This window comes from Ooceraea biroi, chromosome 6 (genome assembly GCF_003672135.1).
Source record: "Ooceraea biroi isolate clonal line C1 chromosome 6, Obir_v5.4, whole genome shotgun sequence".
In the NCBI taxonomy this organism is placed as follows: Eukaryota; Metazoa; Arthropoda; class Insecta; order Hymenoptera; family Formicidae; genus Ooceraea; species Ooceraea biroi.
Genome location: NC_039511.1, coordinates 3,702,775 through 3,726,476, shown reverse-complemented (window position 1 = coordinate 3,726,476; position 23,702 = coordinate 3,702,775). Strand labels below are relative to the sequence as shown.

Here is a 23,702-nt window from a genome sequence, read left to right as displayed (position 1 = left end):
CCTCGGAAAAAGAAAAAAATTTTAATGGCTAGAACTTTTTCATTTATTGTTTTAACGAATTTTAAATCATCGAGAACTCTAGGCAATATGCCAAATAACAATATAAATAGCACAGAACTCCTCGAAAAAAGAAAAAATTTTAATGGCTAGAACTTTTTCATTTCCGAGTTTACGGTATTTTCAATAGCAGAGAACTCTAGGCAATTTAAAAAATAATGATTTCAACAACTCAGAACTCCTCGGAAAAAGAAAAAATTTCTAAGGGTAGAACTTTTTCATTTCTGAGTTTACGGTATTTTCAATAGCAGAGAACTCTAGGCAATTTAAAAAATAATGATTTCAACAACTCAGAACTGCTCGGAAAAAGAAAAAATTTCTAAGGGTAGAACTTTTTCATTTCTGAGTTTACGGTATTTTCAATAGCAGAGAACTCTAGGCAATATAAAAAATAATGTTGTATTGCGCGCGCCTGTGTTGTACTAGTCCACTCTTAAAAAAGCCGTGTTAAATGTCTTCGCGTGGAGGTTAACAATTTGGTAGAGTGTGATAATTGTGCATATAATAAATAATAGATGAATATTGTTATTCGAAAACATTATTAATATTGAAAAATAAAATAGCGCGCGCCTGTGTTGTACTAATATATTAAAAAGATTGTTTGAATTAACAAGATTGATAGTCACTTTCCTTCTAACAAGGATCATATTCATTGGACAAATTACGTGTTGATGTACTTAATAGTAAACTGTGGTTCATGCGGTCGCTGGATTTAATTGCATCGAAATTATTGCAATAACTTGTTACAGGAAATAACTTGTTATAGTAAATACGATTTGTCCAATCAAATTAATATTTGCCCAGGAAGATTTCTTGGCAAGAGCAGTGTTGTGTTAATCTTAATAATTAATGCCATTAGATTGTATTAAAAGATATGTTTTATTCTTTTACATGTTTGCATTTAAGAAAGATGTCTTGTTTAATTGTAAATTTTTATACTTTTAAACGTGGAAGAAATATTTTTAATTAATTTGTTTAAAAGGTACGAATAATTGAAGTTTACCACGCGGATTATCCGATTATCCTACAAGAGAGTCAGTTGCTGCATGCGCGTGTTGGCCGATGTGTTTCTTTGGTTATAGGGAATGGATCAATAAAATCCAGAATACACAAGAGAGAACGGAGCAACGATGCGATGCGCAACAGCGCAACACACTTCCGTCGTAATTTGCGACAAATTGAAAAATTCTTTCGTGGGAAAAGCCGCGTTTTAATTTTGTTTACGGAACAAGCAGTAAAGAGCTATTTGAAGTGTAACAAAGTTACGGATTGCACGTTGAAAATGTTGCACACATTTCACAGGAAATGCTCGTCATCCCTTCTGCATGTTCCAAAGAGCCTTTTCACAGTATCATCTCGTTAAAGAGACACTTGGGAGAACGTAGATTGCACAGACGAGAAACGTTACTCTCGAGATTGGTTGAAAAATTAAGAATCCCGCTTTAATCACGAAACGGTTTTTAACTCAACTAAATGTGTGTAACACAGAAAATCAATCGCGATGAGCGTAACTTGCCTTATAATTGGAATCGAGGTCGCTTGGAACTTATCGTGGAGAAGAGCGATAAGAGATCCGATTAAAGTATGAAGAAGTAAGGCTTATCCTCAATCTTTAAACCTTTAATGATTTCTTAAAACGAATCATACTTGGAATTGTTATTTTCATTTCATGGGTTGCTATAACAACTAATTGTAGTTCTCATTTTGTTCCTTTTTTTATAAACTTTTCCTTTTTGCATTCGAGTAAAGCATTCCGCTTTACCCAGTTAATTAATATAGCTGTCTATGTACAAGTACAATAATAATTTGCACATCAATACAGTTTTTGATTAATACATTTGTCTCCAATATCAATTTATGCATTCCAATTAAATAATAATTATCTATTTGTTAAATAAATCGTACTATTAAATCATGTATAATTTTGATTAAAAAAAAATAAAATACAAGTATCTTTGTATTTTACTATTACCATTAATAAATTCATTTTACAGAATTAGGAAACTTGAAATCGCGAAGGAGCAATACGGAACCGCAATACAGAAATTTTAGCCACTTAAGTAAAATAACTTCGTAATAATCGTTGATATACCCTTACCATTCTGTGAAGTCATGGTTCGCCATAAGCCCTTTCTTCTGACGATATCTGGTATTCGGAAGACGTACTCCAGATTTCCAGCATCCTCGCTCCACAAGAGCCTCAAGGAAGCATGGTCTAACGGCCTCAAAGTTACAATCGGGCACGAGTCGATAATATACGAGCCGCTCATTGGTTTCAGCGGGTCGATTCTGTGCTCCAGCACCTCCACGACATACCACTTGCCCATTATCTGTAATCAAATATAAAATTACTCGTGAATGTAAATAATAAAATGTTATTTTTCCGAATGAGTTTCCCTTCAACGGAATTTCCAAGTTCAAGACTCCCCATTTTCCAGAAATTCAATATTGCGTATCGAAGAGAAAGGAGTATCGAAAAGAAAGCTTGATTAAGTCCTGGTTCGCGGAAAAGTAGCTCTGAATTGATTGGAAGGACTCGAGGAGAGAAGAAAGTGTAGAACACTCAATATATGCGCGGGATAGCCAGTCGGCGAGGTAATCCAGCAACTTTGGCGTTGGTAGGTAGGTATATGTAGATAATTCCATGAGGAGCTTAAAGCAAATTACGGGCGATTTATTGGCTGGGCGAACGTTGGTGATTAAGCCCGTGGAAATAATATCGTACGGGCTGAATAAACGCTGAATCCCGAACGGGCGCGATGCGCGAGGATTTCATTCTTTTCAGACCTATTGTTCCAATTTTATACCTCCATAAAATCTTGCTTTAATCGGATTGCTCCATATGATATCGTAAAGATTGCCCAATAATTAATCTCGTTTTCCCTTTACATGTAATTTAATCCGCGAATTTATTCTACATTATTCGAAGTGCTAAGAGACTAATCTCTCTCATTCTTTGTCTCACAGCTTTTCTTCGCGCTTTTTGCCTTATCGGTCTTGCGATAAACAGAGAGGATCTTAATCCCATAGAACGTTAGTTCTAAACATCGTCGAGGGAATAGGCAGTTCGTCAATCTTAGTCGTCGTAGTGACATTGACTAATGTGTGTTAGAAAATTCGATCAACAATATACCTATAGCGAACAGATTAACCTAAGGGTTAGTCTTACAAAAAATTTGGTTTAGCAGCTATCGGGAAAATCGAACGTCTAGAAGACCAGCTTCGATTGCCCTAATATTGTGCCACTGAAGAGTGCAGATGACAAAATTTGTCTTAATAGCATATAATTTTACATGTCAAAGAATTAAAAATCATATTAATCCCAATAATATTTCCGAAAAATGATTAAGGGAGTGATTTATAGAGACTAGAACTTGATCCATAAAAAGTTCGCAAATAATTCCCGTTGGCATTCCCAGGGAATGCAGTCTATATTTTTCGCATTATCGCGATAAAATTCACTTTAATCTCAGTTTAATCTAAATTTCAAAATTCAAAATTCTCGCATGTGCGAGTATAATTATTTTTATACAGTTTACACTTATAAGTACTCAACGTGGCACAGAATGCTAATGCATGTACTCATCGGGAGCACTTAGTTTCGAAGCTGATGTGTACCGCAGTGATGCGGATTATCAACTTGTTGAGCTCTCAGACGGCACGATACTCGGTTCTACCCGCAGGGAATGCTAAGGAGAGTTCGTTGAACAATGACCGCAATAATCCAGCTGGGGTACCGAGATCCACAGAGGCTGCTTGCTGCCTTGCTTTTACGCTGCCAATGAGTCCCCAGTCTCGCACTGGAGAACGTGTCTCCGCCGGCGCCGCTTCGGGAATATTCATGGGAAGCGCAAAGCGCGAGACGCCATTCTTCTTAGCTTCTTTATTCCTTCCGAAACCGAGTTCGCCTGGTAGTGCCTTGTTTTCAATCGTCAACTATTCAGGGGCTGCAAAGACAATGCACAGACATTCGCGCAAATTGGCCGTACCCTTAATGGATCTTTAATGAAGGCGAACTGTCGGGTGAACTTAGATTTTATTTTCTCTGTGTATGCAAACAGGCGAGATCGGAGAATCACGAATCTTGTTTTTATCGATCAGGTAGGCACGTATCCGCACGTGTATGTATATATACGTATGCACGTGCGCGCAAACCCTACCTTTATTGTACCGGAAAAGTGTCGTAAATCATTGTCGTCGAGGTACGTGATACTGGGTCACGGCATGTGGCCGGGGGATTAAAATTAACGAGATAATAAATATGGCCTTTGCCGAATGGGTTGCAAAAAATTTCAATTGCCATTTCGAGGGAGTCGCGTACCGCGAACAATCGCGCTCGTGGCTATCGCATTCAGAGCTGTGATGCTCTTTTTGTGACACGATTGCGGTTGCTTGTAAATGATGTTTAATATTAACTGGAAAAAATAAATCAGAGTGTACAGAATCGAGATAATTTTACATAATTGTAAATATAAACCTTGAAATTGTACATGTTAAGAATCAGATTATCAAAATTAATATATAATTAACAAAAATTGAAAATTTCGCAAATTCCTACATCTTCAATGATACCTATCTTTAACATTTTTAAATATATATGTATTGCGTACTACATAATGTATATCATTTTTTTATATAAAATTATGAGAGTAAGAAACAAGATTTTGGAGAACACTATGTTTTACAGCTGCTCCATATAAATAACCACTCTTGCATATCTTTATGCAGCAGAAAACTCCGACACACTCCTAATAATGAACTTTGTCAAATTGTTTTATTATTTAGTAGTCTTGCAAATAAGATATATATATAACGTCGATGTCTGTACGTTGAAATTAAGGAAAGTTTAATCACGCTGAGAAAAAGATAGAAGATTGTACTGAATGCTCGAGTCAGATAACCCGCATCATTATCGTGCTGGTTTTGTATTTTATATCATTAACAATAGCTGGATAAACACAAGCCGTCAACTCTCCCTTATTCAAGTTACGAAAGTAGTTAGAAAAGTTTAATTGATGTCCGCGAACAACGAATATTATTACGTGTAACATAATTATAACGTCAACGCATTCCTATGGACATTTCTGATTTGCCCACTGAATTACAATTGAACCTGGATTATCTTGCATGTGTTTCTATAATATCACGTGTATGAGAGTATGAGCGCAATATGAGAAGAACAGCATACGCACATTTAATATTCATTAAAAATTTTATTAAAACAGGAATACGTAAATTGTAATAACGCGCGGTGTAGTTACAAGTTCAAAAAGTCGGGTCGTGAATAACAAGTTTCAATAAAATTTTTATAAAAATAATTCACCACGTTTCTTCCGATAATTAACTAGTTAATTTACCTAACTTAATTTTTTTAATAAATTTCTCCCGGTATATTTTCATTTATTCCTTGACAACTTTATTCAATCCTACCAGATTTTTAATTTCTCTTTCATTAAAATTTTTTGGTCTTGCGTCCTTCTAATAAAGACCGTGTGGTAATGAAAAATTTCACATTATTTATGGCAAGAATTGTGTGGCATTCTGGTCTACGGGAATGTAATAAATGCACTTTTCTGCGAATTAAAAGCATCGCCGATATGAAACGATATAACAATTGCAGGACTTTAAAAGTCCCAGTGTCCCGCGAATAACCTCATATTCCTTTAGTAGATTTAACATTCATTTATTTTAACTAGCACTTTTTCACGCGGAAAGACTCTCCGCACATGAAATCGGATAAAAACCACTGCCGAGCCGCAACGATTTTAAAGGCCGACGCATTGCCAAGCTAACTCTGCGCTACTTGCGCGATTATAGATGCATCCACAAAAATAGTCGTATCGTCACTCTTTCAAAAGAGAGAATTGAGTTCATAATTAAATATATAATTAAAATAAATAAATGTATATGTATAATTAAAATATGTAGAGAATTTGTGTCCTTTGAGTTCTCTTGAGTTTTCTTTTCGTCTCATTTTTCCTCATTCTCTTAATGTTATCTTGATCAAGACCTTCATATCATAACTTTTCGAGGCTGATGTTATTAATATTAATTTAATGCAACGCATTAAACATTCTCTGCAATAATTGTACTATCCAAGGAATAGTCGATATTAACTCTGCTGACGTTGCGCAAATTCGTAGTTTATATATAATATAATTACAAACCGAATAATACACATTCGTTTTGTCTGGACGCGACGAGAAACGCGACGCCGAGCGATGGTGAACAAAATTGCTGGGGAATAAACCGGCGCGGGGGTGTCGCGCCAGAATAAATTTCCGTTTATTAGACACTGCTGCTGGACACACGCACACATGGCCAGCAGCAAACGCACCCGTGACTTATGCATTCGCCATCGTAACGAGAACGTCAGCGTTTTCGCAGGAATATTGCAGTAATTAGTAGCAGGCTAAATTATCGTACACGCGCGCTGCCTAATAGCAGGTAATTCCGAAAATAAAAAAACAAAGAGGAAGAGGTGCAAAGTATGCACCTCGCCTGTCTTTTTTTTCTCCTAGTTGCACGTCGTTTTCCGTTGCCTCATCGATCACGCAACCAGAACGACCATCCGAATACATATACGCATTCGGCTGCCCGAACTCGGTTCATAACGTTCGGTGCAACAACCCTTTGGGGAGTAAACGCCCCGCTCTCACGGCAGCGCGTGCTTTACGAGACTCGCAAGCACTTACTCGTATTCTCTTTAGGGTGCATCAGTCGGAAACAGCGTCTCTTTCACTTGCCGTAATAACACGTATTTCTGCAAATTGGTACACGCGACTCGAGGTTCAGAAGAGGTACCTTGGAGCAGGATCGGGGAGGATTCATCGCTTCTCGGTGGCTTCGAGACCGTCGTCCGACAGCTGGCAATTTTTCCGGGAGACATGCATTTGCATCTTTACGACTTTCGACCGTGCTCGCCGTCGTTCGCGTCGTGACGCCCCTCTGACACTAGAGGATGAGCGGCAAAAATTGCGCCGAGTAGGGTCGTGCAATCACTATTTGGAAGGGGAGGAAGGGAACACGAGAAGGAACACGACTCGCTTGTCGGACCCACGCGGCGCGTTATTGTATTTATGCGTTTATTAAATTCCGCTCGCGCGACGCTAGTCCCCGAAAATTCTTACAAGGCGACTCGCGATATGAAATACTTTCGACGGCATGGTAATGTTTCTCTTTCTCTCTCTCACACACATTCTTTCCTTTTCTCCTAGTGACATAATAATAAACAAAACGAGATAGTTTATTATTAACAGTGCTCGATAATGCATGATACGTGATGGCTGAACTAAACTGAAAATCTGACATTGTATTGGACAAAGTTTTATTTGTTGGTTATTTATCATTCCTTACGCGCCGTGCCATAGCCACGAGATGATTCTCGATATTAAAAAGCCAAAGCAAATACGCGGCGGTATCATACGACGCGGAAAGTAAATCGGTAGCACTACGGATGCAGTGGGTGTCGGTTTTTAAAATAAATTGTCGCGTTGCAACGCCTGCACAAAAGGAATTTAATTAAAACGCGGGAATTTGCTTCTCGATCGATTCGGCACTTCGTTGAAACGCACAATGACTCGTTATTGGTAGTAGTTTTGCGTGCGGGATACTTTAGCCCAGCCGAGCTAGCTTAGAAATTTATCGCTTCAGGATTTGCGTTTTTTTTGCGTTTTAAATTAATGAAAAGCAAGATATGCCGGAAAAATAAATCTTTTTTACATTGCACGAAATAAAAAGATATCTCGAGATGCTGTCGAGATGTCGAGAAGCAAAATATTTTTATGTTCCTAACTTGAAGTTCCACTCCGTTCTCGACAAAATAAAATTTCTTTAGTAGATTAACTGTGCGTATGCTAGAATGAGCTGTTTTTCCGTACTTTCGAAGATACTATTTTCTCCGTGTCCCCCTTTGGCCGGCCGAAAATAAATCGACTCGCGAACGTTTCTTGTATACCGAGCAAAACACAAGAAGGGTGCGAGGATACGGGCGGCTTAAGAGCGCTGGGAGGAGTACGGAGGTCTCCAGTGGAGAGAGGACAAACCTCCCTCTTTCTTCCTCTCACTCCGTTTAGACGACATCGCGGCGCAGCTTAAAAATGGGAAAAGGAAGAAGACTGTCAAGATACCGTAAGCCTCTCGTATATCTTTTCGTCGGCACATTTTTATATTTAAATCGATACTTCAATGGCGACGGTGACGCTTATCTTCTTTTTCATCTTAACTCGAAGGTCGATCGCCGGTCGTTGACTGATTTTCTAGTAGCTGTCACTTCGTCTATTTGTTAAATAAGGGGGCCGCGATAAAGTTCTCGATGAATTTATTTAACATAATAAATTTCTTACAGTAACCGCCTGCAATATATTATAAGATCATTCGATTTTACTTTAATTACTTTTCCATGAAACAATGCCGAGAGGGCTATGATTTATGGCCCTGTAAGCTTTCCATTATAAATTATAAGAGAGCAATACAACTTCCGATGTATCCTCTATTATGGATCTTTATACAGATTTATTATACTTAATCACTCGCCGACCGACTTTCTAATCAAATTTCCCGTAAAATCGGCAACTGAGTTCGGACTGTAGCATGATATTTGTTTTGTATTTTCCAACAAGCTGCTGCACGTGACCAATGCCAATACAATTCAATTATTTGCGAGTCTAACATACAATAACAAAAACAGAGTGGAATTCACCGGATGGATTGAATTCGGTAGATTCCATATATAAATTGCACAGAACGCAAATAAAGCACAGCACAAACGAAAAGTATTAAAATAATTATCGAGATTTCACGTCACATAAAACTTTCGCAGTCGATTCCGGATTATAACTCTGTCTAACGGAAAAGGTTTCGTTTTGCACCCCCTGCGCTTCTCAAGTAACAGGATTTACCGTTTCATGCTGTACGCGGTAAGCAAAGTGAGGGCGGTATTTGAACACTCGCTGTCGTTCATTCTTGTTCCGCGTCACACGTGGCCAAAATCGATTTTATTATCCTAATGAACCGGATTAGCCGGTGCGACAAGGGCGTAATTTGCAGCGGCAATTTGTACGGGAATGGTGTCACTTCCTGGTGCATCGTGATTTTCTCGAGCGTGACAAAACGCGTCGGGTCGGTCGGATCGGTGACAAAGCCCCGGGTTGCCCGCCGACAACTTGAATTAATCAAACTAATTTTACTTTGTAACAGTTTAATATGCGTTCGAGCGTGCAACCACGGTAGAACGAAACCGTTTGTTTGCCGTTATACAGGATGTCCCAGAATTACCATTTATTTCATATCGGTATTTTTTGATATCGCTGTTCCCTTTATATTGCGATTTAATTTCAGCCGTTCCTATTTTTGTCAAAATATATAAAACTTGCATGCACGCTTTAGGTCGCTGCTGACATTCCTGAATGACATGATTCTTTAAATTTTCCAATTTCATAATACGTTTTTACAGAACACGAATAAAGAACGGAAACATTTGATTTCAAGTTAATTGACGCGTTGAGTTTTGATAAAGAGTCATCGATTTTCTGTCAATTAATCTAGAATCAGATATAGGTCTAAGACACCCTGTATTTTCACGCAGTCGCGGGCTCGTAATTATATACGTTACAAAACAATGCGTTTGAGAATCTGGGCGACCAATGCGGTCGATCAAATTGAACGGCTGCGAGCGCAACACGAATTCATATGTAAGCCGGCACGTTTCAATGCTGTTTGCAGCCATAGAGATTGTTGGTATTCACGGCACGTGCCTCGCTCTAACTGATGACTGCATACTTTATTAACAGATGAATAAGAAAAATGTTATTTAAGCTGCTGAGAAAATTCAACGTTTAATGTAACATGCTGCAGTCACGTAACAGACATTCGATAGTATCTGTCACGATAATATAATGCGAAAGTCTAAGCGTAATGCTTGGCAGTTGCAGTGCCGAATTCACTAGAACGTTATAATAAAACCGGCATTAATTTGCACACATCTTACGCCGCGTTAATTCTACGGAAACTATTATCTCACGCAAGCGACGTCAGCGTCGGTTTGCCTTAGTTACACAAGTTTACTCCGAAAACGCTTATTTACTCGCTCACAGGCTCGGGATTTCGACATACGGGCAAAGCTGCGAATATCATTATCATTTTCAATTATATGTCTTCAGTAGCGCCGTTCCATTTCGAAGCGATTGTGTAGTAGCGTATAATGAGGTGGTGGGAGGAGGAAGCGGTAGTGTACCGCTGATGCAGAATTGAGCAAAACGCAATCGAATTAATTATCGCCGAGTACGACTACTGAGTGTTTAAATTAATGGTTATAATTATCTAGCAATTTGCAACGAAAACAATTAAATTTAAAACGGTCGCATCTACCGTAATTAAATTATTAATGATTAAGTAGGAAATAATGCATTTGTCATGACAATTAATCTCGTGTAAATTCAACGTTGCAAAAAGAGGCAAAGTAATATTTCACGCTCTTGGTTGTCTCTCGCGGGCATGTTTTGAAACGCGCGCGAAATTAATTGATCTCGCGCGCGCATACGCGCGTCTCTCTTCCGAGCTTCAACGCAAAATCAGTTGTCTTAATTCCCTGCCTTAAGCGGAGCACACGAACAACCCTTATTTATGCTAACTTATGCGGCACATTTGCATGTGCACTCAAGATACTCGCGAGTGAAGTGCTGACGCGTCAGGACGGATCTCGCGCTTTTCAAGGTTTGATATTAAAATCTTCTCTCATGTCGGGCGGAGGGAGGATACATCCCCGAACTTGCGAGAGCTGATTATGCTTCTCGGGGTCACAGCTTTCCTATTGTTACCAACGAACCGATCCCGCACCGCATTTTCGCGTTGCTCGATGCAAATCGGACACACCCTGGGTAAATGAAAAGGGTAAAAGGGTATGAAAATGAGAATCGCTTGCATCAAATACATTTCAACAGACCGATAGGTTTCCGAAGTTTCTCACTTTCACGTTTATGGCTTCACGCTTAGAACCTGTATGCTCGGGGGGATCGACACCGACCGGTCGCAAGTCGCAAGGGGGCTGCGAGAGGCACTCGATCCGTGACCAGCTATAAGATTTCGCGAAGTTGTACGATCGCACAATCCTCCGATGTCGTTCCTCAATTCCGTCGTGCCATTCCGTGCGGCCGACAACCCGTTTCCGAGGAAAAAGGACGAAAAAGATACCCTATGTACGAGGGAAGAAACTATTCTCAATCCCCTGCGTCTCACCTCGCGCCAGCGACCTGATTGGATTGGCGACCGCAACTAAACAGCAAGCCGGCAGTTCATCGATACCGATTCAGAGTGCTGTGGGGTGAATTACGTCGCATTCGGTACAGCCGAAGAGGCAGTTTTCCTTTCCAATTAACTCGGGCCTTTAAAGGTCGTTAATTTCACGTCCTTGAACGTTTCAACTCTGTACGTCTTATATATAATAGCGGGGAAACCGCAGATGCTCGAGGGACAAATAGAACATGCATTTTGCAGGTGTTCGGTTTGTGATGCAGTAGGTAAATTCCGCACAAAGTTCGAGAAGAAGGATTTAGCACGAATCTTTTATTCGATATTGGAAGAATACGCGTGATCCTAATTATCACCTTCAATCATATCGATGCTCGAATGAATCGCTCGTTTTTTCGCGTACATGCTCGCGCTTTGTATTCTTCCACCTAGCCTAACGGAACCATTAAACGTTTCATTAATCATCCGACTGAAACGGAACACCGGCAATCTGTGGAACCATTGAGAGTCGATTAATTGCGTTCCTTTCTTCTCTTTCAAGCGCCGCGGATTGATAAAGAAATCGATCGGAAACACTTGATGATAAACCGTCCATGGGACATATCGAACGGTTCCACATTCCGACCGTTCGTAACAATAACGAAAACTGTGCAGCAGAGCAAAAGTTTTTCAATAACCCTTAACAGCGACTCTTTTTAAAAGCAACGCGTCCGTGATGTTGTCGACGTCGATTTAACTAACAATTTAGTGTACCGCGATGTCCCTCTCGGCGAGGCTGATGCTCTCGAAATAGACAACAATAACGCGATGCATTTAAGGGCCGTAGTTAGAGTAATCCGACGCGATGGGACGAGATGAAGCAATTAAAACGGGAGACGGGTGATGGAGGAAAACTCCGACACGAGATTACGTACGCGGAAACGAGTTGTCTCAAAATGAAATTCAAAACAGGCGGCGATTAGCACATGCAAATACTGTGCTTTTCTTACGGGCGCAGTCGCGCGCGGGTGAAGAAGACGCGGCACACAACATCGAAGAGTCCATTATGCAAAATACGGCGCGTGGAAAAATTAAGTGGCCATCTGTAGACGGCGCGGCCCATTCGCGAAAGGTCGTAAAGGGTAGAGAGGCGCTGGATTAAAATTACCCCAGTATTATTTCTCTTCTTCGTCCGAACGACACGGGGATGGAGAGGCGCGGTTACGCGGCGAGATAAAAAATTGCCGAAGGGAAAAATTCGAACACTGCTCGCACGTCGCGAATTTCCGCGCTCGATTGCGCGTGCAAACGAGCGGAATTGCGGCGCGCGCGCGCACGCTCATTCGCCTAAAAGAAAACCCTCGGTGACTTCGATGTGTACAAATGCACCTTTATTTCCCTGTGACCGACCCTTCACGGCCTTTCACGGCGAAAGAAAGACCAAGAGAAAATAAAGCGATCCCGAAGTAGGCTATGTACTCCGATTGGAAGGATCAGAGAGTGGGACCAAAGCGAGACGTCCCAGGAAGTTCACCGATACCACCACGAATTGCTTCGAATCGAGTGCGGCTTGGACGATAGAGAACGATATAATTAAACGTCTGTGAACGACGTCGGAGAAAATACGAAAGCAGTGCCAATCCGATTGTCCTATTTTCTCTTGTTTAAGGAAAATCTTATTTATTCTAAAAATTTTGTCCTATCGAGATTGCTTCCTCTATTGAACCACTCAATATATTATAGATATGCTCTTTTTAAAGATGATTCGTTTACTCATTAGTTCTGAATAACGGAGCAACAATTATTTTTAAGTTGTTCTTTAATGTTTTATCAAACAAGTATTTACGTCGCTTTAAGTTGTCGAATTTTAAATGTCATCTATTTTTCTTTTCCTCCTTATCGCAGAAACTGCGCTTGTATTTTTTACATTTATTTTACGGATGCAAAGACACAAAAGATATAAAATTAAATATCCGGTGATTAAACACACCGTCATCAAATGTGAAATAAAAGTATTCCGGATAAATAAACGTATCTCTGATCAAGTCTCTGATATCTTGTACATATCTGCGCGTTTATTTCAACGGAAGTTGCCACAGCAGCGTGTTGAAATTATCTCAGCACGCCAATTAAACATTACAATTTATGTCATAATATTTAACATTGGTAATTTTATCAGGCCTGAGTACGTACGATTACGCCCGTTTCCCCGATATTAATTATCCATCTCGCTGGGGCGTTCTTCATTTGTATTGAATTTAATAGGCGCAATCACAGGAATGTATAATAATTGTCACATTGCCAGCGCATGGTGCGTATAGCGCCTGACGCGTCGCGCGTATCATGTATTGCAATTTACATAATGCAACAGCGGGGAATCAAGATTTAGTTCGTCCATGCGAGAAACGTCCTTGCAAATATTACAATTAACTGCACAACTTATTTACAATCAATAGCGACGTGTTCGCAGGATACGTCGCTCGTTTAAATGTGTATAACGCGGTGTGTACATTCATGCGTATCGATAAAATATTGTTGCAGTAACTGCAAATATTTTCCAGCCTCCACGGTACGCGCGTACCGCGCGCGGAGTCAGCCCGAGTTACCGAGAGACTCGCGTTACCATACACGAGCGTATCCGCTAAAGCTATTTACGAAGACCCGCGTGTAAAAGCGACGATACGCCGCCGACAACGGCACCGGCGCGGCGGCGCCGGCAGAGGACAAGTCCACCGCGAATTTGAATCTTATGCATACTGCAGCAACGTCGGTCGTCTCCCGGCATCGCGATATCAGCGCGCGGGTGCGTGTTCGTTAATCTCCGTGAAATCCGGGATTGGCGGGCGGTGATATCTTTTGAAATCGAGAGCTTTCGGCGTGCAACGCATCTCTCGCGCTCCGACGCCTTTAAGCCGCTCTCGCATGGAATCGGCATTGGAACATTTTTAATGCATACTCCTTCGCGCACACGTGCGCCCGATTGCTGTTTATTTGAGGGGGTGATCACCGCAAGATGTGACCATAGGATAATGCAAGGGTGGATTGTAAAATGGCGCCAACGAAGCTGCGCACAGGCCGGTTACGAGAGAATTGAAATAGCTATGGAGATCTTGGGAAGAAATATTTAAATGCAAACGCGTGGAAAAAGAAATTAAGAATGGACATGCCACGTTTATTGAATGTTGCCCTGTTATAATACTAAATTTTTCTCATGTATAATATTCTTTGTACATTTGCAATATTGATAATTTTAGTTCTGAATAATGTTTCTCGTAAATCATGAAATAATATTGCTCTATCCAGACAATGTGAGGGATGAGAATTGTGAAACAATTATAAATGATACTGATTGTACCACATCGACTAAGGTCAAAGGTTAATCTGTTGCCCGACAAATGCTGAATGTCGAAAAATATTGATTCGGTACCAGGACTGGTTGTTAAATTGACAATGTCAAGTTAATCCGCCCAGCGCAACGTTTGTCGAAATCCGACAACGAACGCATTCGTAACCACGCCGAATTGTCACCAGAATTTCCTATCGTCGCCGCTTGATCGATTAATTTTTCGATCCCGGCGATGCGAAATAACGACCAGCGGCTCCAAGTGTTTTGCGCGCGCCTAGTAATTTGCGCGACACGTTTTCGGGTCTCCCGGGGAATAATTAGACAGCGGTCATTTCGACACCGTACGCGCGTGATTAATAGCCAGATCGAAACTTGTCGATAATGAGCAAACGAAGCATCATTTTCATGACCGCATAAGTCACGAATACGTGATGAATTATTCGTTCGAGACTAAATCGCAACATATCAAAATATATTCCAAATGCATAAAATTCGATTCGCGTAAATAAATTATTTATAATTATAACATTTAAATTTCTCAATACCCTTCGATTTCCGCTTTAAGTTAAAAATCCATTTACTTCCAGGCGCAAGTTTTTCTTCTCTTTTTTATGTAAAAATTTCTGTACAGACGTTTTACTTGAAAGGAGTGTCCGTTGACGGGGATACCCTGTAAGTGCCCGAGTAGCGTAATCAATAGAGGAACTCCGTGAAAGGTGCAGTAAAAAAAGAACTTGTGCGATTGATTCAAGGTACTAGCATGCAGTAAAACGCGTACGGAAAATAGAACGAACTCTATCAGCGGGAACGCGATTGTTCCGCTCGTGCAGAAAAAAGCTTGCGAGCCGATGTTATCCATTAGCGGTCTGCTGACTGCTACGTGTGTGCCGTGTAATCCTTTAATCGCACATTATTTATCAAGGGCTTCCTGAGGGATAAGAAACCATCGGGCAGAACAGAGCTTCGTGCCCGTTGGGAATTCGGCTTAAGGGACTAGCGTTAAATTCTATTCTGCTCACAACAGTGAAAGTTCTTCGCGAAGTTGGATTAACGTGGGTTCATTATATCTTACATCCAAGTGAGATTCCGACGATCCAAGATCCACGATGTGCCCTTTTATTGCTCATAGAGGATTTTTAATAAAAGGAGCAAGGAATGAAAATTATAACTTCGGAGCGGATAGCCGTCTTTTTCGGCTTTTCGGAAATATAAAAGACCTCATTCCCCGTCGACTTTGCGAATTAACACCTTCTTCATCTTAAGAGCAATCTCGAGCAACATTTACGCGGAAGGTATCGTGCAACCGAATGGATTGTATTCCATAAGCGTGTTGGAACACGAAGTTCGAGTACTGTGTGTGAATAGGATGAATTAACGTTGAATTACCGCTGAGTTACGATACGATTGATTCGGAGCATCTCGTCTTCACAAATCGACCGGAGCTTGCACAAGCCCGGAACGTGTTCCGTTGAGGAAAGCAAATAGACAGAAATACAGAGAGAGATAGAGAGAGAGAAAGGGGGGAGGGCGGAGAAGAGAGGATGAGAAACGGTAAGACAAAGAGAGCGCGCGGCGAGATTTGCATTTAAACTTAGGCCGGTGCGGACCAAGTTTTCTATGGTGCCAGTGCACCATTAGCGCGGCTCGTGGTATTATTATATTTTGTATTTAACCAAACTTCGACGCGCTTGTTCGCTCGCGAGTTAAGGGGGGAGCCTGCTTTAGAACGTTGAAAATAAGGTATAATTTTACGAATTTTTTTGGAGAAACTATACAGCGGATCATTATAAAACTTTGATGCATTTATTAGTACATGTTTAAAGATAAAAAAAATTATTTTTTGATTTGAATATATCGCCTGTAGAGGTCGTCCTGGAGGCATCTTAGTGCAGCCGGCATTGTAAATTGGTGAGTATTCTCCTGCCTCTAAATTTCATCCAAACTGAAAAATTGAAATATTTTCTCGTTATTTATGAATTCCCATCGTCGATGAACCTTTAATATTCATAAAAACATTAAGTTAAACAATTATTTTTGCATGAAAAAGTTCAAAAACTTTGCCTAAAAATCGTACTTTTGTGTTCTAAGCTCCACCATTTTGGCACTTTTCAATTTTTTTCTTCTCTCTTTGGTTCATCGACGATGGGCATTCATAAATAACGAGAACATATTTCAATTTTTCAGTTTAGACGAAATTTGGAGGCAGGAGAATGCTCACCAATTTGCAATGCCGGCGACGCGGCTGCACTAAGATTTCTCCAGGACGACCTCTACAAGCGATATATTCAAATCAAAAAATAATTTTTTTATCTTTAAACATGTACTAATAAATGCATAAAAGTTTTATAATGATCCGCTGTATAGTTTCTCCAAAAACAATTCGTAAAATATACCTTATTTTCAGCGTTCTAAAGCAGGCTCCCCCCTTAAGCTCGCGCCATCTCGCACCGGTCCACGGGCTTCCGAGTTTTCAGCAGTCTCTTCCGCGCGTCATCATCCTCACCTTCTTGATGAGGGAAATCCGATGAAAAGGGAACGATGAAAAGACAGAGAAAGAGATTGAAAGAGAGAGAGAGAGAGAGAGGAAACGAGAGATCTTACCCTTTTTCGTTTGTTATATTCGCGCGCTTCTCTTGACCTTCGCTCAGTCTGCCGCGTGTCTCTCTGCACTCTCGACGCGACCTTTTGCTCATCGTCGAGTTGTTGGAACGACGAAAGCAGTTGAAAGTGTCTCGAACTTCTTTCATGTCCGTCGCCATTACAGCAATCTCAAAGTCGTTGCGTATAATTACGAGACTCGGGGTGTTAAACTGCGTGAATCGTCACAAGATAGCGGTCTTCGGTACTTCGCATATCGCAAATATTTGTAACGCTCTCGATGAGCTTGTGTTAACTCAAGATTAAGAAATTAAATCGTTACCTTAAGTGGAAACATTCCGGATCAAGAACATCCGAGCGCGAAAAATGCAACAGGCGCGGCGGGCGTCCATTTTTCAACTAGCTAATGAATCTCGAAGTTCGAGATTCGACGACGTTCGAGACTCGAACCCTCGAACGCTTCCGGTCATCCCGTCCGCCGTGATGTATTTTACGAGATTTAAATATCACGTAAGAATGAATCGAAAGTGCCGAAAGGCGTTATTTAGTCTTTCAATTATCATAAATTTATTAGCACGTGCGATCAAAATTAGCAGTTTTCGGTGTTTACGATCAAAGCGACAGATTAATCGCGCAAGGTTAGCGTGGAGTGAAAACTACTACGTGGTTCAAATGTCCGCGGCACGTCGTGCGAATCGCGTGGCGCGAATGTCGGGAGTGTCGTGTCGAGTGAATTTTTTCGTTCTAAGGGCATTATGCGTACGATAAACATCGAAAATACCGTGCAAAACGACGAGCGATTGTTGCATCGATTGACGCAGTAAACACAGTGCGCAATCGAAATCTCTTTGAGTTTCACAATTGAAACAACAGGTTAACCGCACGAACGACGGCGGTCGACGTTGTTCGGCATGAAGTTGACGCTGAGTGACTTGAATTCATGCATATCGTATGGACGCGTTGCGCGAATGTCGAGAGCGTTGTTTTTTGCGTTATTTTCTCAAAATCGTGTCGTGCATGCATACGATAAATACCGGGAGCGCCACGGAAATGACGGACGATCGTGGTGTCGTGTTAATCAATCGACGCGTCAGCGATCAGCGTGCGCGATCGAAGGTAACGAGGTTAACGAGGTTAACGCTTCGTCATTTCTCGGAAAACGCGTCTTCTGGTCGTCCAGAACAGCAGGAGTTCAGCAAAACAAGAGTGACGGACGAACGGAGTGGCAACAGTAAACTGCTAGGTGAGTAAGTTTACCTTCTTAAATCAATTTTAATGATATCTGTTTTTTTAATTAAAATTTAATTTTAGTGTAAAAATTGTTAATGATTAATTTAAATGTATCGATAAATTTTATACTTACAAGTAACACTACCCAAGTGCCACTCGCCGATTTTCTTGAAACTTTGCACACACGTAGTACATCGAAAAATATTAGACACGTGTCTTTTTATTTGTGCTAATAACGCATTTTAAGGTTAGAATACGCATTCGAAAATTTAACACTATAGCACAATGGTAACTAACGCTACTCCTGAGCGTTATTCTCTTACAGCTTTTACGACATTACTCTATTATGATTTCATTGTCTGAATGTTTGGCATTAATTTTACGAGATTCGGAATAGCAGATTCAAAATCGCGGACCGAAATCGCAGAATTTTCAAAAATTTTATTAGTCAGTTTCGAAGAAGTATTTTAGACCCGTGATTACGATTTTGGTAACAGTTATATCAATCTAGAGGTGGCGGATGAAAAATGGCAAATTCAATATGGTGTATCCAAAATGGCGGACCCAAATTCCAATTGTTTTAAATTAGTTTCAAAGACCATTTTTGTGGTGGTTTTCGAGGTCACATATACGCCGATTGCGCAACTATTAATAGGTGTCGGCGTATTTAGCTTCTCTAACTCGTCTGAAATAAAAAATATATACAATCATGTTATTATACAGAGTGCTTCCAGGTTAAATGACCAAACTTGAAATATGAATTTAGAACCTCAAAACAAAACAAAAATCTTTGGAAGCTCGCAAATGCTTCGCTCAAGAGACTAATTTCTAAAATTGTTAGGATGTAAGTTCTGTTAGGAATAAATAATTCTGAAATAATCTAGGTTTGTCATAATAGGCAAATTATTAGACTAGATGGTCAGTCTTAATTACTAAAGAGAATCATTTATTCAAATTCGAGTTTTCTGCACGCCTGCAATTGTAAACATACAATGTTAATAGTAGTTTGACAAAATTCCTCTAGATTGATATAACTGTTACCAAAATCGTAATCACGGGTCTGAAACACTTCTTCGAAACTGACTTTGAATAAAATTTTTGAAAATTCTGCGATTTCGGTCCGCGATTTTGAATTTGCCATTTCGAATCTCGTAAAATTAATGCCAAACATTCAGACAATGAAATCATAATAGAGTAATGTCGTAAAAACTGTAAGAGAATAACGCTCAGGAGTAGCGTTAGTTACCATTGTGCTATAAAGTGTTAAATTTTCGAATGCGTTTTCTAACCTTAAAATGCGTTGTTAGCACAAATAAAAAGACACGTGTCTAATGTTTTTCGATGTACTGCGTATGTGCAAAGTTTCAAGAAAATCGGCGAGTGGCACTTGGGTAGTGTTACTTGTTAGAATCTAAGGGCTTGTCTTTAGATTATTCTTTAAAATGTTTTATATAATAATTTTGCACGATTCGTCATCTCGCTGGTTTTATTCGCGACAATTCGATGCGAGGTACTCAACAACGAGCATAACAGTGAGAAGCATTGTCGTGACGGAACGTCTTTCGTGCCGCACATGCAGAGCGTGTTACGGCGGTTAACGTCAACGGAGAATTTGCGAAATGGCCGCGGCGTAAATTTCACGGCCGTTTCGCGGGGTCGCGATGGCTGACGCGCGCATAATTTATAATTTTAATAACCGCGGGAAGCGTGCGCTCGCGGCGCCAAAGTGTCTCCTCGGGACCGACTTTACTCATTCCGCCCTACGTGACGACAATCCACCCTGAGTAATGGCGCTAACGAGCGGGAGAAGAACTTTTAAAGAAACTCAGCCGCCATCCCGGCGTCCTCGCGTGGTTTCGACTTGTGTACGAACCTGTTAAGGTAACCAGGTTGCGGTGACGTACAAAACTTACGTCAAGTCACAAAAAGTTTTATCTGGTAGATGTACAACGACTTTAATGGCAAACTTCGAAATTCACGATATAAATGATATCAATATCCGCGAAAAAACTAATATATATATATATTATTTACATTTAGTAGTATTATACATTTCTATAACATTGTGGCGCATTTAGGTCAATGCGATTACACGCGAGGAAGAAGGAAAATTTTCGATATATCTCATTATAAAAAGCTATATGTATATAAATAGCTGTATCGAAATTATATAATATTTTTAAAAAGCTATATATATATATTATTAAAAATTACAAAAAGCTATATATAGCTACATAGCTTTTTATGATGAGATGTATTATCAATTACTAACTCGTGACAGAACATGTTACACAAAATGTTTCATGAATTTTACAATGTCACGTTGCTCGTCATCCATGCGTCTTTCGTCTTTGCTATGCGAACGCGCATAGAACAAGATCGCAAGACAGAGAGCAGTTACGAAAGTTTCATAATCTTTAGCCGCCTTTAAAAACTTTCCAGTGTCTCTGGGCGAGAAGCTTCTTGGACAGTACGATCTTATTAAAGTATCATCTTTAAGTTGTGCTATGCACGCCGGGAAACTTAAATGAAAATTTATAAGTAGCACAGTGGAAGTGTTTCATACATGTATACACACACAAGACAGGTGTTTTCCTTTAATTATTGACTTTCAGTTATCAATTCCGTTTCACCGTAAATTTTCCTCGGTTCATTTCGTGGCAAACATAGCGTAAATACTGTGACATAAATATAATCAGATTTTATTTGTAACGGATTGTAAAACGCACAATAACATCAATGTCAGTTTTGTAAATTTTCATCCGTTAATTAAATGAAACGATAAAATAACGAAATACCACATTAACATAAACAAATACTGGGGCAAACCACAATGCTTGGATGTCGACAATATGGCGACAAGTCGCTTTAGATGTTCTCTATTGGGATCTCTCTCTCCTGTTAGAGCGTCGACGAGCAATTACCTGTGGGTAAATTTGCATATCACCGACGAACTGGAAAATATCGCGGAAGACCGTAAACAATTTATAAACTCTTTGCGCTCCGGATTAATCCCTAGGGAAACGGTCCGAGATTAACTGTTACATCCACATACACATTTTTATATTTATTTTAATATTATTTATCTTGCCTCTTAAATATACTACATGTTTCACCGAACATTATCATTCGATTATCTTCTTTAATCGTCGCGATGTGAAAATACGTTTCCGACATGATTTGAATAGTTGAATACATTCCATTTGCATGTAACGTACATATAAACGCAAGAATTTAAAATACAAGCGCAAATTAACATAACATTCCGTCCGGCGGCATAATTTCATCATGACTGCCAGAATAATACTGGCAAGAAAACGTGTCATTTTCCATTTTCAGAATAAATAAAATAATATAAACGCGTTCCTTCGTGCTTTTCTCTTGCAGTTGTGCGTTTTTGTATTTATAGAATTTGTATTTATTATCCGAATTGATTTTTCCGCAAGATATTTCAATATAACAATATACGAAGAGAAAACAAGACGACGTGCGTTTCAGAAAAATACTTTCCGTAACTCCATTATTAATATCGTGTAGGTTTACGTGTATTTACGTGAGCGCGATTGTAACGCACGCAGCTCCATGAAACCTAGCCGGAGATCGAAGATTTTCCTTCTTCCTCGCGTGTAATCGCGTTGACCTAAACGCGCCACAATGTTATAGACGTGTATAATGCCACTAATACCAGCTATTGCATTTACGGAAGGGAATCAGGGCAGACGGGGAAGCGCGCGCATCGAATGTGGGTCATGGCACAGGAGTCCTTGCCTCTCTATCGATCTCTCTCTCTCCTACCCTCTCTCTGTTTCTCTTTCTCATGCACGATATGACGTATCTGTATCGGAATAAACGTTGGAGGTAGGATGGGACTCATGCTACGTAATTCGGTAATATATTACATTATTATATTATATTTGAACGTATGTATGTATTTACAAAAGAAAAACAGATTCATTCGATAACAGATAGTGTATGACATGTCTATTGAATTAAAAACCGCATCAGAAAGAGAGACAGTTTAATTGAGCATTAAATATCTACATAATTTCAAGCTAATCGGAGCTGTATCATTGTAGTCGAATGACTGGGTGTATCTTTTATTTCATAAGAAAGGATCAAGGTTTTTTATAGTACACCTACATTTCTGCACGCATTTCTACAGAACTCTCCTGTGACAACGAGCTTTCGGAAACCTTAACTGTTTTGTTAAGTTAATTTATTTTGATATATCTGAATACTCTGTTTTTCGCGGGCATACATGCGTATCGACTACATTTTATTTTTAGTGGACGACAGGCATTCTTGTTTTACGCTGCTGTAACTACGTGCAATTGCTGTAACGGCCACGGTGCAAGGTTCTTTCATAGGCACGAAATCATTATATAATCGATGCGCGCTATTTTTACCTTCGATTTACACGCTCGTCGAATTTACGGTGTAACTCGCTGTATCGGTACACGGATCGTTGTATAATTCTCCGAGGCAAATCGATTTTGTTCGAATGAAATAAAACAAACCACTCTGTTTCCATTATGGAAAATAATTAAAACCTCATTTTGTAATTATTTAGTATATGTTTAAGCGCATTAATTAAATACTAGCTAATTCGTAAATGGACATTTAACTCATTTTCTGTCACCAGTAAATTAAGGGGGGAGCCTGCTTTAGAACGCTGAAAATAAGGTATATTTTACGAATTGTTTTTGGAAAAACTATACAGCGGATCATTATAAAACTTTGATGCATTTATTAGTACATGTTTAAAGATAAAAAAATTATTTTTTGATTTGAATATATCGCCTGTAGAGGTCGTCCTGAAGAAATCTTAGTGCAGCCGCGTCGCCGGCATTGCAAATTGGTGAGCATTCTCCTGCCTCCAAATTTCGTCTAAACTGAAAAATTGAAATATATTCTCGTTATTTATGAATGCCCATCGTCGATGAACCAAAGAGAGAAGAAAAAAATTGAAAAGTGCCAAAATGGTGGAGCTTAGAACACAAAAGTACGATTTTTAGGCAAAGTTGTTGAACTTTTTCATGCAAAAGTAATTGTTTAACTTAATGTTTTTATGAATATTAAAGGTTCATCGACGATGGGAATTCATAAATAACGAGAAAATATTTCAATTTTTCAGTTTGAATGAAATTTGGAGGCAGGAGAATGCTCACCAATTTACAATGCCGGCTGCACTAAGATGCCTCCAGGATGACCTCTACAGGCGATATATTCAAATCAAAAAATAATT

At 39.7% G+C, this 23,702-nt stretch overlaps 1 protein-coding gene across 1 annotated transcript in view; it reads right to left on the bottom strand.

Moving 5' to 3' along the window:
* The window catches only part of LOC105281242, a 59,369-nt gene that overhangs the window by 12,201 nt on the left and 23,466 nt on the right, over positions 1-23,702 (bottom strand). Inside the window, exon 2 of the mRNA XM_011342332.3 lies at positions 2,156-2,387. Within this exon, the coding sequence (XP_011340634.1) occupies positions 2,156-2,387 (232 nt within the window). The remainder of the gene's footprint in view (positions 1-2,155; positions 2,388-23,702) is intronic.